General features: G+C 28.3%; 1 protein-coding gene across 1 annotated transcript; it reads right to left on the bottom strand.

Moving 5' to 3' along the window:
* Positions 1 to 414: 414 nt before the first annotated feature.
* On the bottom strand, positions 415 to 2,265 carry LOC129314521 (probable LRR receptor-like serine/threonine-protein kinase At3g47570). Its single transcript, XM_054958016.1, has one exon. It carries the CDS (start codon positions 2,263 to 2,265, stop codon positions 415 to 417), a length of 1,851 nt encoding a protein of 616 aa, XP_054813991.1.
* Between the last annotated feature and the right edge of the window lie 16,320 nt (positions 2,266 to 18,585).

Here is an 18,585-nt window from a genome sequence, read left to right on the forward strand (position 1 = left end):
TGACACAAGAAATGAGCAATCGATCCTGAACCAATTGCTTGAAAGGTCTATGTACACTAGATTTTGTGGTGTATATGGTAATTGGCCATGTAACTTATTTGAGCTTAGATCAACAACATGGGGAAAAGTTGTGTTTCTTCGCATATTCGAAAGCTCTCCTTCAATATGATTGTGAGAGAGATTCAAATACTCAACATTATTGCCTATTGTGTCCCAAAACCAAGTTGGAAGAGAATCAAAAATCTTTGTATCCGAGATGTCCAAAAAATAAAGATGGTTTAGTGATTGAATCCATGAAGGAAAGTGGGGACCTAAATTCCAAGAGGCCAAACTTAAACTCTGCATGAGCTAAAAAGGAGGACTCCAATTTGGACCTACTTGTAAAGTGAATTGATTTTTTGATGATAAGAATATTCACAATTGGGTAAAATTAACAAGGTGGGCTTCTTTGATGACTCCTTGAAAGAGATTTTGTCCCAAATAAAGGCCATTCAGTTTAGAGAGTGATCCTAGAATTTCAAAAGGATTTCCATCAAGTTGATTGTTTGTGAGATCAAGAAGCATTAATGATGTTAAATTTCCCAACCAGCTAGGAAATGCACCATGAATAGCATTGTCGTGAAGAGAAAGACATATCAAAGATGTAAGATTTCCTAAGGAGCTAGGAAGTTCTCCTTTAATGGAATTATTACCTAGATTAAGGTACTTTAGAGATGCAAGATTTCCCAATGAGCCATGTATGGGACATTGAATGGAGTTGAAAGAGAGATCAAGTTCAATAAGATTTTTGAAAAGATCAATCTGGTTAGTGAGATGGCCAGATAATCTAGCACCAGCCATATAAAAAATTTCCAATGCTTGTGAAGCACATCCAGAAAGGATTTTTAATATTTTAGAAATTTGTTGGTTGAGCTTATTGCTTGAGAAAGACAATGTTTTCAAGTTGCAAAGATTTCCCATTAAAATTGGAATTAGCTCTTCTAAAAGATTATCACTCAAATCAAGGGTAACAAGAGAAGTCAAGTTTCCAATGTTACTAGAAATTGTGCTAACCAAATAGTTATAAAAGAGAATGAGAGACTTTAAATGACTAAAACTGTATAACCAATCGGGGATGGAAGTGTTGAACCGATTTTGGGACAAATCAAGATGTTGAAGGAGTGTTAAGTTTTGAATGCCATTTGGGATGGAACCTGGAAAACCATTATCATATAATTGAAGATGAACCAAATTTTTCAATTGAAATATCCATTTTGGGATCAATGAACTGCCAAAGTACCAACCAGAAATACTAAGGACAATTAAAGATGAGAAGTTTGAGTTGGATGGTTGAAAATGATTATTAAAATCACAGCCTGACAAATGCAATTCTCTCAAGGTGGGAAGTGAATCTAGAACCTGTAACCAATCAAAGGTATTGGATAGGTTTACATGAATGAGCTCAAGATATTGGAGAGAAGATAGAGTAGAAAGCCAATGAAGATTTTCAATAGATGTTGAGAATACATCTCTATCCATGGAAGACTGTAGAGAACCTTGGAGTTGAAGATAGTTTAGATTCGAGAGGTTTCCAATTTCTTGAGGAATGCTTCCGCTGAAATCATTATATCTAAGGCCAAGATGGAGCAAATTGGAGAGATTTCCAATTTGATGAGGAATGCTTCCATTGAGATCATAATTATTTCCAAGGTCAAGATAGATTAAATTGAAGAGACTTCCAATTTGATGAGGAATATTTCCTTCAAAATGATTACCTCCAAGGTCAAGATAGATCAAATTGGAAAGATTCCATAAATGAAGAGGAATGCTTCCACTAAACCTAACATGAGATAGGTTAAGATGTGTCAAGCTAGCCATTGAACCAAGAAAAGTAGGAATTTGCATATATCCAAAATCATTGCCACTCAAGTCTAGGTAATTCAAATCCTTCAAATCAAGCACAGAAGAATGTAACTCACCACCAAACTTTGATGTCTCATATAACTCTGAAGGAGTTGTGAGGTGAAGCTCAAGAATGTGGCCTGTGATGTTGCTGCAAACAACGAACTCCCAGTTGCAACAATTAATTTCATGGGGAGACCAAGAGGCAAGCCTGTTTGAAGTATCTGAAAGACGATGATTCAGCTTAAGCAAGGCCTCTCGCTCACTTGGAAGGCATTGAGCTTGAGAGGATGCACTGCAAATGCATAAATCAACATTTGATAAGGTAAGCAACCAAAGAAAACCAAGCACAACAATATTTTTATTGCAGGAACCATCCATCATGACAACGTCAGGCAGACTTTTGTCGCTCTCAAATTTTCGGAGCTAATGGTGGATGCTTTCATGGACATAAATTCTTGGAAGAAGATCCAGTATTTATAATGTCACTTGTCAACCTTTGTGGGTCTCACTTGACAAAAATTCATGTCGCTCATCACAATTTTTTCTAAAAAAACTAATAATTATTTGGCTCAAAACAACAAATTTTAATTTTGTTTATTTGTTGCAAACGAAGTATTTTTCCTATTTCTTTCTTTCTTTCTTTTAACCTGATTATCTATGACTATATGAATGTATCGCTCAATTAATATCCAATAATCATCCTTTTAATTAATGAATGCTATCAAAAGATGTTACTTTTTAAATAATGACACTACTGTTGAAAATAACAAAACTATTCTTAATAACTCTAAATGAAAACTACATTAGAAGACCCAAAAAAGCATAAATAATTAAAATAAAGTTTTTAAAATTTGATTCTTAGCTTAATCTTCAAGTATGCCCATACTCTTATATCCAAAATAATCTTCATTAATATCTTCTAAATTTGATTTAGAAAATTTGCACAAATAAAATAAAATTAAATAGTAGCAAAAATGTCAAAGATATCATTTATATTTTAAAATTAATAAAAACTAAATTTTACAATAAAGTGCAATCTAAATCATTTCTTTAAGAGTCAATAAATTAACTACTCAAATTGAGATTATAAAAAGCTAAATAGTGGGAGGATTTTGTATGAAAAAATTAATTTAAAAAAACTAAATTAAAATTAAATAAATAAAGTAAATGCAACTGAAAAAATTATCAAGAAAAAGCAACCCAATCAATTACAACCCCTCTTCTAAACTTAATCTTCCTCATCCACAAAATAAATTAAATTTATTTAACTTTTTTATTTTGATTTTATTATATATTTCTCAATTTATCATTTAAGAATTAAATAAGAAATTGAACTTGGATCAATTGAAATCTTTCATAACCCACAACTTAACAACCATTTCTATATTAACCACACTAGAAATAAAGTATGAGTAATCATTCAAGTTAGGCTAAATTACTCTTATATATGTTACTATATCAATTGTTTATAACAAACAAAACCTCAGATAAAATATATAACACAAAAATCATACAATAAAGCTATTTTAATCAGCAATAGCAATTAAAGTATAAAATTTAGAGGTTAAGAGAAGAAGAGCAAATCGAAATAAATCTAAAATAAATTCTTTTCTAAATATTAAAGACTTTGATTAAAATTTAAGGTCATAGTTTGTAATTGATCACATCAAAAAAAATTAGTTCTTCATAACTCTAAAAATCAAACAGCACTGCATCAGAAAATGAGAAGCCATGGCTCAAGAAAATTGAAGGAAAGAAGAAGATAAACAGCTATTCGTCCACGTGCTCTTTTTCTATGCTAAAAGTCATGCGTGACCTCATGTGCGTCCAATAACAAATATAAAACCCAATAATTTGATGAAAATAACAAAACTATTATTAATAACTCTAAATGAAAACTACATTAGAAGACCCAAAAAAACATAAATAATTAAAATAAAGTTTTTAAAATTTGATTTTTAGCTTAATCTTCAAGTATGTCCATACTCTTATATCCAAAATAATCTTCATTAATATCTTCTAAATTTAATTTAGAAAATTTGCACAAATAAAATAAAATTAAATAGCAGCAAAAATGTCAAAGATATCATTTATATTTTAAAATTTAAGATTTAGTTAGTTAAAATCTCAAAATTAAAGATTGGCTAATAAAATCAAATAATATTCAAGTAAACTTAAACAGCCTCAAATAAATATTTAAAAGTCTAAATTAAAAGGATAAAAATATATAAAATTATCATTTATCAAACAACATTTTTGTCATAAATTTTAGGACTAAATTATATTCGATTTCTTTTGTTTTAAGAGTATATTCAGTTATATATCAATATACATTGTAAAAAGTTTCTTGTTAACTTAATTTTTCATAACGTACGAAGCAAACATATTCATGCCATAAAAAATGGGAAAAAACTTCTATATCATCCTTTTTAAGGCATCCTTTTATCTGAACAATAATTTCTTTTTTATCATGCATGCACTCAAACCACTTTTATTTTAAGGATATTTATCTATTATAAAAGTTGTTCAAATTGTATATTAATTCTTTTTATTGTAAAAATGTGCCAAAATAAACTAGTTTCATCAACATTTAAATAGCTTGCGGCAATAATTCTTTTATCCCCCTTTTTATTTTGAACACATGGAAAACATGCTCAATATATTAAATCAAATTATAAGAACTGTTCCATTCACAAACTTTAATAGCTTGACGCATCTTCTAATACACACCAAAAATTATTGCCTGATTATATATATATATATATATATTCTCATTGAACATGTAAAAGTTGGATGATAGATATGTTAATGCGAGCGAGATTCTATACATTTATGATTGTGATGAGTTTTTTTTTTAAAAAAAATAAATAAATTATGGTCTCTTTTTAATAAGTTGATTGAAGACTTATTAAGAGCCACACATAAACCTATATAGTTGGTCGTCATAATTAACATGTGGAATGAGCTTTCCAAGTAGAAAAAATTCATTTAATTATACCTAATCCAAATGATGAACAATGTCTTTTATTTACTATTCTTTTATGGAAAACTTAAAAAAGTTAGGAAAAGAAAGTGATCGATGGAATTATGAAGGAGATAGGAAGTTAATGTAAGCCATTATTCTTAGAGACAAATCAACAGTCACATATTTAGTCACAACATATTGTGGGATTGGCATTCCATAATCCATTAGCTGTTATTAGTGTTTTGAAGAATCTGTTAAGTATAAACTAATTAATAAAATTTACTTTGCAATAGTGAAAAAGTAAGTTTAATTTTTATTCAACTAAAAATTTGTTAACTATTGCTCCAAAAAGACCATAATGGTATATAGTGAGATCAACGTGCCTGTTCTAAGGTTCCAAAATAATAATAAAAAAAATAGCAAGGAGAAGAAGATTCCAAAAATTGTCACCATTGTTTTTGGACCAATAAGTATCATTGTGCCCGTCAACTACGGGAGATAATTTTTAATTTGAAATATATAATATATAAAATAAGAAAATATAAAATAGTAAAAAATAAAAATCAAATTAATTTTTATTTTCAAGTAATGGCCCATCATCTAATTTATGGATGAGTATTCTATTATTTTCCCACATGCCGTATTCATTCAAGTTGGGGTGCCTATTCAACACGGATTCGACTTTGCTCCTCTGCAGTCTGCACTCAGCAGCAAATCTGAATTGTCCAGATTAATCTGAACGGTTTGAATTTAATTTTTTATTTTTATTTTATATTTATTAAAATAAAACATTTATAAAAATAAAAAAAATATTATAATAAATCTGATCATCAATCTGAATAGTTTAGATTTATATAATCAAAATAGGTCAATTTATAAAAATTTTAAAAAATTATAATATTAAATTAGACTTTTCAAATTAAACCAGTATTATTCAAATTGGTGATGAGCATGTTTATTAAGTTATATTAAAAATATTTATTTTTGTAATATAAATCTAAACTGTCCAGCTTGGTTATCATATTTATTACAATACATTTTTTATAATTTTTATAAATATTTTATTTCAATAAATATAAAATAAAAATAAAAAAATTAAATCTAAATCGTTTAGATTTGCTCCTGGGTGTAGAGGGGCAAAGGAGGAGCGACTTTATGGAAGAGTAAAGCTGACTCCATTCTTACTAAAAGTTTAGTCACCTAATAATAAATCTGAGCAGTATTGATAAAAATCAGTACATAATGGATCATATTTATATTATGAATATCAAATTATGTTAATTTTTAAACACAATTTTTTCCTAAATTTTTAAGATTAAATTACATTCCATTTATTTTATTTTAAGATTGTATTCAATTATATTTCAATATAAATTGCAAAAAGTTTCTTGTTAACATAATTTTTCATGATGTAAGAAGCAAACATATCCACCATGGCATAAAAAAGAAAAAAAAAATTCTAAATCATCTTCAAGTCATCATTTTATCCAAGGTACGTAAAACCGGACCGGTCATTAAACCGGTCATGGCACTGGGTCATGGGTTAGTGGTTCAATCAGGGTTGAACCGGGGGTTGAACCGGTGGCAAACCGGTCATAATTAAAATAATACAATTTAAATAAAAAGACATTAATTATAAAAACATTCAACCAAATCCAACCACTCAAAAGTCTAACAATAATAAAATACTATATTTTTGGACTTAGCATGCTCTATCTCTAATTTTTTATTTTTTGACTTCAATTTTACTTTTTTTTTTTTTTTTTCCGAACTCAGAGCTCTGAAAAATTAAAAATGAAAAAAAAAATCAAAAACGACGTCATTTTGAGGTAAAAGTCTGAAAAAATATTAACCCGGTTAACCCAGTCAACCCACCGGGTTATTCGGGTTATACCGGGTTGAACCCGGGTTGACCGGGTTACACCGGTTCACTCCCTCACCGGGTTAAGTGCAAACCCAGACCGGACAGGGGACCGGTTCACCGGTTTCCGGGTTGACCCGGCCGGTCCGGTCCGGTTTTCAATACCATGATTTTATCTCAACAATAATTTCTTTTTTTTTGCCTCGCAGTCGCACTCAAACCATTTTAATTTACAGATATTTTTAACTATGTAAAGTATGCATGTTTAAATTATATATTAAATATTTTGATTTGAAAAATATGTCGATATACATAGCGAAAACTCTTGTCTAATTATACACGCATATATATATATTTTCGTTGAACGTTATAAAGCTGAATGATAGAATATTAATGTTAGCCACTCTATACATATATGCTTGAAAATTATTAAGAGCCACACACATGTATAGTCAGTCGTAACGTTGAATGGGCTTTCTGAGTAGAAAAGTCTGACATTTTCTTTCGATTGATATTCCTTATGATATTTAACAACTGTATCATTCATAAACTTGAATAGCGTGGTGATGAAATTATGATCACTCTATTTCTTGATATAAGTAAAAAAACAAAATATGGTTTATTTTGTAAAAAGTTGATTACAGACTAATTAAGGACCCCTTTACTTAAGATTAAAAAAGAAGTAATTTTCAAAAACTTTAAATATTTTGTAAAAAATATTTTATTCTAGTTTTATAAAAATCAGATATTATTTTATATTTGATTAACAATACAAATTGATTATTATTTTGTTATTTTTAGAATTTTCTGATATCTTTTTGAATCTTTGTTTTATAAAAATTATTTTATTACTTTATTATTTTTAAAAAAATGTGATATTTTCATGTATCTATGCATTTTTATGACACTCTTTATCATATACTATTAGAGATAAAAAAAAAGTCTCATATCAAAAGTTAGAATAATCAAATGACTTAAACTATTTTGGTGAAGTAATTAAACTATTCTTATTCTAACTTAATATAAAGAATTTAATATGGTATTAAGAGTTATTTGATCGGGAACAAAAACAAGAAATCCAAGAAAAAAAAGAAAAGAAAGGATGAAAAAAAAAGAAAAGATTAAAAAGAAGGGTTAAATATCATTTTTGTCAACCTTTTTTCGAGAAGTGTTGGACACTCTATACTGATAAATGCGGCAATATTTCTCCTAAACTATTTTTTAAAAAAGAAATCTTATCCTTATGTTAAACAATAGTCAATTTCACTGTTATCTATCTATTTGAATTATGTGTGGGCCCTATTGACTACCTAATTTGGCTTATTGTTGTAGAGTTAGACTGCTGATTTATCTTTAAACTTTTTTCTATGAATGTTGGGCACCCTAAAATTTTATTAAAATAAAATTTAATAAATATTTATTTTAACGAATATAACCTCTCACTTGTAAGAGAGTTTGCGCCATTGGTTATAAGTTTGTACTTTACTTGTGCCTGTCAATTGGAGGATATAATTTTTTAAATTTAAAATAAAGACTTTAAAAACTAAAATTAGTATGCCAAAGGCCTCAAGAACATGCATTTTGTTGCAGAAAGTTGCTAGTTGTTAATACTTCCATAACTATTTTCTTGAAGAAAGTTTTTGCTTATTTAAAATTTTATAGAAAATATCAAAAAAATTCTGATTAATTCTTTTTTAAAGACACTTGATCGTTATTAGTTTTTATGAAATAATGATAGAATAATGGTCCATCATCTAATTAATGGGTATGGATTGGTCCTCTGTTATGCACGTTGGGCAAAAATATAATCTAATGAATAAGAGCAATAAAAATAAAGACGTAAGAAATTATATTTATATAATATTTTTTACGTACTGAAAAGGAAATTTATTTTCATCCATCATGTCCAAATGATTTTTTCCTTGAAAACCTTCTACGTAAGAGTAATATACAAATCCTATTTGTATATAAGGAAAAATTTTCCTTTGTTATAAAGGATGTTCAAATTATGTAGTCAATCCTTTTATTTTAAAAATACGCCAAAATATAAATAATTTCAACATATATGACATTTAAGTACCTCGCTAAATATCATAAACATATCTACAATATCAATATTCATTTGGAGAATAAAATGTATATGGGATATTTACTAGAAAATAAATAAAAAAAGAAAATTCCAAGGAGAAAACTCATCTCAAATCATTGTGGACTGTTCTATACATGTTTGCTTGTAAGAAGTTGACTAAGGACTAATTAAGAGCCATTTACTTGGTCACAACTTGTGGAATGGGCATTCCAAAGGAGAAAATTCTTGTCAAATCATTTTGATATTTCTCCATCCTTTTGCTATTACGTTGGTCGCAACTTTCAAATTTTCCACACTTGAATAGTAAATGACTGAGACTATTTATTATTTGAAAAAAAAAAAATGGGTTGATAAAGTATGTGTTGGGAAACATCCTTTTATAGTCATAATCTAACTCTATAAAGTCTTTCATCATAATTGGCTTGTTTTCTGACATGTTAATTAAAAATGGCAAAGTTAAATTCCTTTCATTATGCTTAATTCAATTTTTTAAGTCTTTGATAATTGACTTAATACTCTTTTAATTTGCATATCAATAATAGTAAAATCATACAACTCCACGAAAAGTTATTATTATTTTTTTGATACACACTCCACGAAAAGTTACTCCAAATATAATATAATTGCATGTAGTGTTTGGATTGATAAGTCTAAATGTTAATTTTAGATTAAAAATCTTAGATATAAAATCTCACATTTAAAATCTATGTACATTTAACATCCTTTATTTGTATAATGCAAACAATTTTCAAGATATAAGAGAGACGAGCTAATGTTTGAAGCAAAATTGAAAGATTTAAAATAATGAGTTTAACTCTATTTTTTAATTGGTGAGAGATGAGAGGAGAGAGGCAAGAGTGATAGAGGCATCTATAATGAAAATAAGAGGGCCTAAGTCAAATAAATGGGGTTTAAAGAAAATTTAAAATTACAAAGAAATTATAATAAAATATGGATCCAAATTTATAGACATTTATATGTATCTAAATGAGAGATTTGGTTGAAATCAAAATCCAAATCCTCACGTATCCAAACACACCCTTTAAAGACTGATCAAATTACTCATAATACAGCTCTTCCAAGGCCTTTGTTGCACCCTTGGACTTGCTTCTAATCTCCTAATTTTGTGTCTATATATATCAATGATGACAAACAATTTCGGAAAGATGATTTATATCTTAACCCCCCAAAAACCCACGCATACAAACTATTTGATAGCAAAACCAAAGTTCTTCATGGTGAAATTAAAAACAAAATAGATCATTGAGATTGTAGACAGTGGTGAGAGAAGGTGAGACCAGCAGGGGCTACAACCCTCCAATTTTTAAGAATTTTTTTATATTATATAAGTGTTATGTACTTTCGGCCCCCCTAAAATTTATGAAAATATTATAGTAGATAAGTTTTTTAATTTTGCCCTCTTTATTTTCAAATCCTGGCTCCGCCCCTGTTGTTAGATACTTATGTACTGCAAAATAGGAAGGCAAAGGCAAGATAATATGAGAAAGAAGATGGAAATAAGAGAATGGGTTGAGAAGACACTTAATAAGTATTTTATAAGTAAATATAATTTTTTAATTAATTAATGACCGGGATATGGTGGTCCAATTTTTTTCAGTAAAATGAGGTTAATACTAATATACTATTATTCAAAATAGGATTACAAAACAACATTGAACAACAATAACAAAAAGGCACGCACTAGCCCGTCAGTATATAATGTATAAAAAAAAGGTCTCACAAACTCAAACCTTGAGATTTTCAATTAGAATATGTGATATATATTACATAATGAAATTAAAACTTTTCATTTTCAATTTTTTTAAAAAATAGAATTTCTTGAAACTGATGTGCTACACTCAATAAGAAATATACCATGTTTGAAGTTTGAACATGGTTTTTTTTTTTTTTTTGGGAATAAATGAACATAGTAGCAACACACACGCTCCTTATAATATAATATTGCCTATAGATATGTATAGCGCTCGTTGGCTCTTGGAGAAGTAGACATTTATTATCCATTAATTTAAAGAAAAATGTTATGCTGTATAATATATAATATATATCACATAAATATATAATGTATAAATTAAGGTAAGAATAAAAAAGAAAATTTTAAAAAATCAAATAGGTTCTTTTTTGAAGCCACATGATCATTAATTCATCATTATATTGTGCATCAGTTGTTAAGAGTAATGACTATTCAACACGGAATTTTTATCAAAAGTTTTGTCAACTATTAAATATGAGTAATAAAAATTAAAACATGATAAATCATATTTATACAAATTTTATGCATATAAGAGGAAATTTATGTTTAAGGTGGGTCATTCTATACATGTTTGCATTCAAGAAGTTGGTCAAAGACTAATTCACAGCCTCATAATTAGTCACAACGTGTGGAATGGGCTTTCTAACTTTTTTTTCTATTATTTTTTGTCATGTATCTCCATCCATGTGCTATTTCTTTTGTCCTGACGTTTAAAATTTCTCCACGACTCCACAAAAATTGTTAATGAAAGGGACTATTTATTATTGTTTGAAAAAAAAAGAAATTGTTAAATTACGTGTTGTGGAAAACTATTTTGTTGTCACAATCTCACATTGTAAGGTCTTTCATAATCGACTCGTTATGGTCATGCGTATTAAAAAAGGAAAAATTAATTACAAACAAGATTTTTTTAGGTCATAAGTAAATTGTTCTTGAAGTCTTTTCTCATTGACGTATTACTCTTGTGCCCGTCAATAAGAGCAAACATATACTCCTTCCATTTCTATATATATATATATATAAGAGAAAATAATTGCATTACATAGTTTAAAAAAATTGATTAATTATAATAATTATGTCTACAAATAAAGAAAATTAGAATAAAATACCCTTGTATTCCCTCAATTTGTTATCATGGACAAAAGTAAAGTAACTAAACCAATTCTAATGAATATTGAACGATACATCAAAAGGCCCAAGTCAAAGTATGTTAGGCTTAGTTTTCAAGATTGGCTAACTGAGCTCATGTGTAATGCCCAATATGAATCCATATGCAATGCAAAATATAAAGAAGCAGCCTAATTCCTATGTGAGTCATTGCTTATTTACTTTTCTTTTTTTGGGCCAAACATTGTTTGTTTTAGTTATTATGTAATTCTTTCTTTTGAGTTTTGAACTGTGTGTGTGTGTGTGTGTGTGTGTGTGTGTGTGAAGCTTTAAGACGCACTATCGTAATATCCCAAAATCCTTGTTTCTTCAATGTTATAACTATATATTCATTGCACGAAAATTGATGATTGAATCATATTTGTACTTTGGTAGCAAAATATTGGTGTCCAAAACCATATTGGATTATGACTAATATGAAATTATTGAGCCAAATCGGGTTTCTAACAGACGTATCGATTCCAAAGATTTTTTCTACATTCACATATACTTGAATATCAGATTTCATACTTAAATGACCATAATTGTTTCTCCTAAGATAGGAGTTATATTGTTAATGAATTTTCAGCTCATGAATTTATTGAAATCACATATGAGGTTGTTTATTTTTTAAAAAAATGAAGCAAATAATTTGAAGTATGCATAAATCATATATTTAAAAATATCACTTCAATAAATATCGAAACAAATTTAGTTTTATAATACTAATATTATTATATCAATAAATAAAAAATAATAGAACTAAATTATTCTAATTTTACATTATATCTGATATTTTAAATAAATTGGCACCGGAAATTGCTGGGATTGATCACACCGATCGAGAACCTACTAATTATATCAAGAAGTCAAGAACTATTATTTAGCTTTTCTTGAGGACCGTAGATTGAATTTCTTGGTTCTGTAAATTAATGCGCGTTATGCTATTTAAGCGGGTTTATCGACATGTTGTTAATGATTTTCTTTTTTCTTTTTTCTAGCCAATAACTTTTTTCTGTTGTTTAGGTGCTAGAAGGTCATGAACCTGAACCCATAGCATAAAGCATCAACCTGTTTCCTTTAGTTCATCTGGAAGTCTAATGTGTATCCGAAGTTAGATTTTGCTAGAGCCTCATGTTTGATAAATCTGCTCATCACAAATTTGGATGGTCCAAATTTAATATTAATTTTTTTATAATTTTTATAAATTGATCATCCAAATTTATTTTAGATAGTTTAGATTTAAAACTTTTAACTAGTATTTTTTATTAAAAAAATTGAGAAGTGCCTATTAGGAGATTAATTTTAATGTTAAATTTGGATTGTTTAGATTAAGTGGAGATGAGCAGATTAATTAATTTTTTATAAATTATAAATATAAAATAAAAACAAAATATAAATTGAAGGTTTTGAATTTGAATTGTCTAGATAAAATTTGGACGGTTAGAATCTAATCGAAAGTCTTGGTGCTTGTTGGGATTTCATTTAGTTGGCTTAAACTATACTCTCTCTGTTTTTGTATATAAGAGAAAAAAATTATATCAAGCAGTTTAATAAAGTTAGTTAACTATAATAATTATATCTAAAAATAAAAAAATTAGATTAAAATACCTTATATTAATTAACACAAGCATACATTAATTATTTCTTATTAATATAAAGTATGAGGGATGATTTAGAAAATGTGTAATAAATATTTATTAAAATAATTGATTTTTGTTTATATAAAAAATAAGTAAAAATAATAATTTCTCCTACAAATGAAAACGGAGGGAGTAGCATGTAGCTAGGCATAAAAGCTAGTTAGGGGTAAAAAAAAAAATTGTTTGGATAAGAGTAGTTGATAAATTGAGCTTTTCTTTCTTAACTGTAGTTACGTCAAAAGCTATATTTTTATTTTTGAAAGTTTTACGTTGAAATCTAACTATTAGCAATATTTAATGCATTTCAAATTTATTGAATAACCTATTTGTCCTTCCATATTTCCTTTTGAAATTTGATTTTTTATTATTTATTAAAATTAAAATTTGATTTTTAATATATTTATTTATTTATTCTTTAAATAGATCTGATTAAGTTTTTAAGTATTTAAATATATTTTCTACATTAATACATTTTCTCTTAGTTTTATAATTTAATTTCAATTTTAGTATTTTTCTTAAATATATCAAATTGCGTAATTATATGTGTGTGAGAGAGAGATACAACTCGTGCCCTTTTTAGTTTTTTTTTTTATTAGCCCACGTCCTTTTTAATTATATCATTCAAACAAGTTTTAGTTTTTTAAATTGCCTTTTTATAAAAGAGTATCTAAATATAAATCACATTATAATAGTTAACTTTTATAAATTGTAGTTTATACAAAATGACCTTATAAATTAAATTTTTTAGGTCATTCTCTGTAATTGTTTTATCAATTAATGATTGAAGTAATGGATATTTAACGAAATGGCAATATTGCTTTGTCTTTAATACATGAAGGAAAAGAATATTTGAACTGAAGTGTAACTTGATCAACTTTTCAACTTGACTAAAAATATATTAATTATAATATGTTTAGAGTAATTCATACTCATAAGGAAGAATGACACTTGAAAAAAGTTATTTTATTCAAGTAAAATACTGACAAATTTTAAAATGCCTAGTGAATCCCTTAAGTTCTTAATTGGTATTATCAAATTATACAATCTTCCTTAAATTCCCTATGCATATGCTGTGATATCTATGACGTGGCTTCTCCCATCTTCTATTTGGGTCATGATAAGTATTGGAAAATATTTATATTTTTAGATGAAAAAAGGAGAGAGTAAAAGCTAAGCTTTAAGAAATGACCAAATTTGAAGCAACTGAGCTTCTAGAAACTGGCCTACTTCTTGACCTTATTGATTAGGATAAGAGGACAAAAGACGGTTTTTATTTTTTGTATGTTAAAACATTACATATATATTCAAGCTCAAAAATACAAATTAAAATATTTTAAAGTCCAAAATGAGTAATACAAATTCAATTTTTAGAGTACAAATGAATTTTCTAAAGTATAAATTTAATTTTAAAATAAAAATTTACTTAATCATCCAAAGAAAACAAATACTAGCTAAAATTATAGAGAACAAAAACAAGCTAAAACAGGTAATTTCATCCAGAGCAATTTTTTCCAAGCTTACATGGGCCAAGCCCAAAATCATTTTTATACAAAATGCCCCCAATTTTCAAAGCCCTTGTCTTAAAAAAGGGAGAATTTCAGTAAAGGGCTAGAGATGTAATTTATCTTCAAATTACACTCAATAAAATCTAAAACTTCATGATCCAAAGACTAAATTGAAATTATTTTTAAAAAGAAATGACCAACATGCCCTTCATTTATTTAAAAAGAAAAAAAAAGGAAAACCACTAACTACTGTTGCTGAAGTACCACCACTGATGATTGGAGCCTCGCCTATGACAGCCGCCACTAGATCTCTATCACAGAGCTCCAGCTACTAGTTAGACGATTGATTGTGATGGTTGGATAATTATGGAGAATTAAATTCTCTAAAGGTAGCCAAGGGTGGGTTTAGAACCCATGACCCCTTGATTTGTCAAAAAAATATAAACCACTAAGCCATTAAATCCGTTCAATTATGCAATGCATAAAACTAAATACATAATAAATCTTATTTTCAAATCACTTGATTATTATATTATTTGTTAATCTTATAAATTTACTTTTTAATATCTTAATATGACTTGTTAATTACTTAACTTCCATTGTTAATTGCATAAATGTACTTGTTAATATCTTAAAAGGACTTGTTAATTATTTAACTTTTCTTGTTAGGTCCGTGACTCTCACACCAGAACTACATTACTTATTAATCGTATAACTTTACTTCCTTAAAGGGACTTGTTAATTATTTAACTTTACTTGTTAAGCTTATGACTCCCACAACAAAACTACATTATTTGTTAATTACATAATTTTACTTGTTAATTCCACAACAATACTTGTTAATTGCATAGTTTGAATTGTTAATACTATAACAAGACTTGTTTTGCCATTGTTCTAAAAAACCAATTAGATTATTTGTTAATTGTGCAACATTACTTGTTAATTCATTAACAATACTTGTTAATTACCTATTGTTGCTTGCTAAATGAACATATAATTTACAAGTCTGCTTCTTGTCATAATACTCAAGTCTACTTCTTAATACCTTAACAAGTCTACTTATTAAAAGTCTAATATAGCTTGTCATTTCTTTAATTTTACTTGTTAATATTATATTTATTTATTTTTTCGTATTGCTCTCTCTCTCTCTCTCTTTATATATATATATATATATATTATTGAGTATCTAATTTGAAGAACACTGATAAAGGAGACCCGACGGTCATTACTTTCGTTATCTAACAAACTCAATTTTTTATGTAAATTATACATTCATTTAACTGGCGATGGTGCTTTGATGACAGTGGTTGGTGGTTTTCCTTTTTTTTCTTTTTAGATAAACGAAGGGCATTTTGATCATTTTATTTTAAAATTAATTTTAATTGATTTAGTCTTTGGATCCTACAGTGAAGTTTCAGATTTTATTGGATGCAATTTGAAAATAAGTCACATCCCTGATCCTTTATTGAAGTTCTCCAAAAAAAAAAAAAAAGTTTAAATGGATAGCTCATTAGATTGGATCCATATTCCTGACTCTAACCACTAGACTCCATTTCTTTTTTCTTAATGAATTTAAAAATGTCCAATAAATAGGATCCAAAGTAATTTTTTTTCATGAAAACCGTCCATGTAATATGGCAAACAAATACCTGTCTACATTTGAGAATAAATTTTTTCTGTTATGGAGGATGTTGAAATTACATACAGTCCTTTAGTCTTATTTTAAAAGTATGCCATAATAAAAATCATTTCGTCATAGCATGTAAGTACCTGACCAGAATAATTGATTAATCCACTTAGGTACTATAATCACATTTACATTGATTTAATCGAGACGCATCTAATTGTATATGCTAGACGTCATTCAACTTGAGAAAGTTGGATAGTTAATATAAAAATTTTCCATAGGGTTCGTATCAATACTTCCATGGATAATTAAAAACAGGGCAAGGGAGGAAAAGAATAAATTACTGATGAATTAGAACTCATTATACACACATATATATGTATATGTATATGTATATGTCATTATATGTATGTATGTATATGGTATTACTTTTGTCCCAACATTTAAATTTTCCACTCAAGAATTGCTAATGAAAGGGACTATTTATTATTTGGAGTAAAGAAATTGTTAAGGTCTGTGTTGTGGTCTTTTGGACAATTCGTCTGTAGTCATAATTCAACTTTATGAAGTCTTTTGTGATTGACCCATTATTGCCATCCATATTAAAAATCGAACAAATACAAACAAGATTTTTCTAAGTCATTATTATACCAATTGTTTTTGAAATCTTTTCTCATTTAAATACATCATATAAATTTTAATTTAATTATTTATTATTTTATTTTATTTTATTTTCAATAAAATTTAGGTCATTATAGCAATGTTCTCAGTCCCCTATAAGCGTAACATCCGAAAAATTTTAACCCTAATTCAGTAACCTAATGAGGGTAATTCTTGAGTTAATGAGGTGTGTGGCCAGAGGGGCTTAACTTGACATAATTGATGTAATTTCAGCCCTAGAAGTGGGTCCGGATCGATAATAGGTCGCCCGAGTAAGGAAAGAGGAAGAAAAAGTGAGGAGTTGTTTTTTATGCCACACGTCATGATGCGTGGTTAGTCTACCATGGCGCACAAAGACAATTTAAACATAACGGGCTCCTCTGTGCCATGCGCCGCGGCGCACTGCCAAAAATTAGATATATTTGATTCCTTTTTGCACAAGTTATATCCCGAATCAATTGTGGAGTATTCAGTTATATGGGTTCATGTGTTATGAATCATTTGTCAAAATGCATTATGTGAAACATATGCATAGCATGATCATTGGTGGGAGTTCGCTTAGAGAGAGGAGTAGATTAGTTGAAATTCACGTGGTATTAGTAGTGACCGCTATAATCGAAAACTAGCCTTAGCACCAACCGTTAGAATCGGGAGGTAACCCTTGTCTCATAGTTGATTCAGGACTGTCCCACTTATTCTATGAGGGAATCGAACCTAACTAGTCTCCATCAGATTATGAGGAGGCTAGATTAAGGGTACGACACCCCATGATTGTTAGTATTGGGGAAAATCAGATTAAATAAGTGAGTAAGTTTACCCTAGCCCGGTAGCTCCTCACATGTAGAAGGCTGGGTTAGTCCGTGAAGGATGTAGCTACGTGATAGCTACCGGTTTTGTGTTGGAGGTAATAAGAGGATATAAGGTTGGCATATGATCAAACATATAAGTCCGGTCACATGGTTGTTAGTTTTGTAGTCCGGCATGTGTTGAGGGTGCATGGTTGTTATTTTTGTGACCTTGGGTTATGTTTTTGTGAAATTACATGATATATTGTTTTGTGGCTAGCCCGGTCACATGATTGTTAATTCTGTGAACCGTGGCCTAGTGTTATGTGAAATATGTGTTTGTTTGCTTAATTTCATCTATTTACAATTAATATGTAATTGTAAGGGTCAAGTGAAACTTGGTTACTGAGTGGTTGTACTCACCCTTCAATTCTTAATATTTTTAGGACCTAGCTCATCGGATCCGAGTCGGGAAAAACATATAAAGGCTTAGGATTTGTGGAGTAAATCCTCTATATGCCTCTCTTTCATTGCTTTTATGTGTATTTGTTAATTTAATTGCCAACTAGAAGTAATTGATATGATTTATGCACTACTTACATGATTTTGTATATAACTAGTGTATTTATGCCTTGGGTTAGTAAATTTT

Source organism: Prosopis cineraria, unplaced genomic scaffold, assembly GCF_029017545.1.
Source record: "Prosopis cineraria cultivar Desert tree isolate PC_DT_omini unplaced genomic scaffold, ASM2901754v1 PC1, whole genome shotgun sequence".
NCBI classification, from domain to species: Eukaryota; Viridiplantae; Streptophyta; class Magnoliopsida; order Fabales; family Fabaceae; genus Prosopis; species Prosopis cineraria.

Bases quoted from the DNA above. Each gene is read 5' to 3' on its own strand.
- LOC129314521 (XM_054958016.1), bottom strand. From the start codon at position 2,265: ATGATGGATGGTTCCTGCAATAAAAATATTGTTGTGCTTGGTTTTCTT.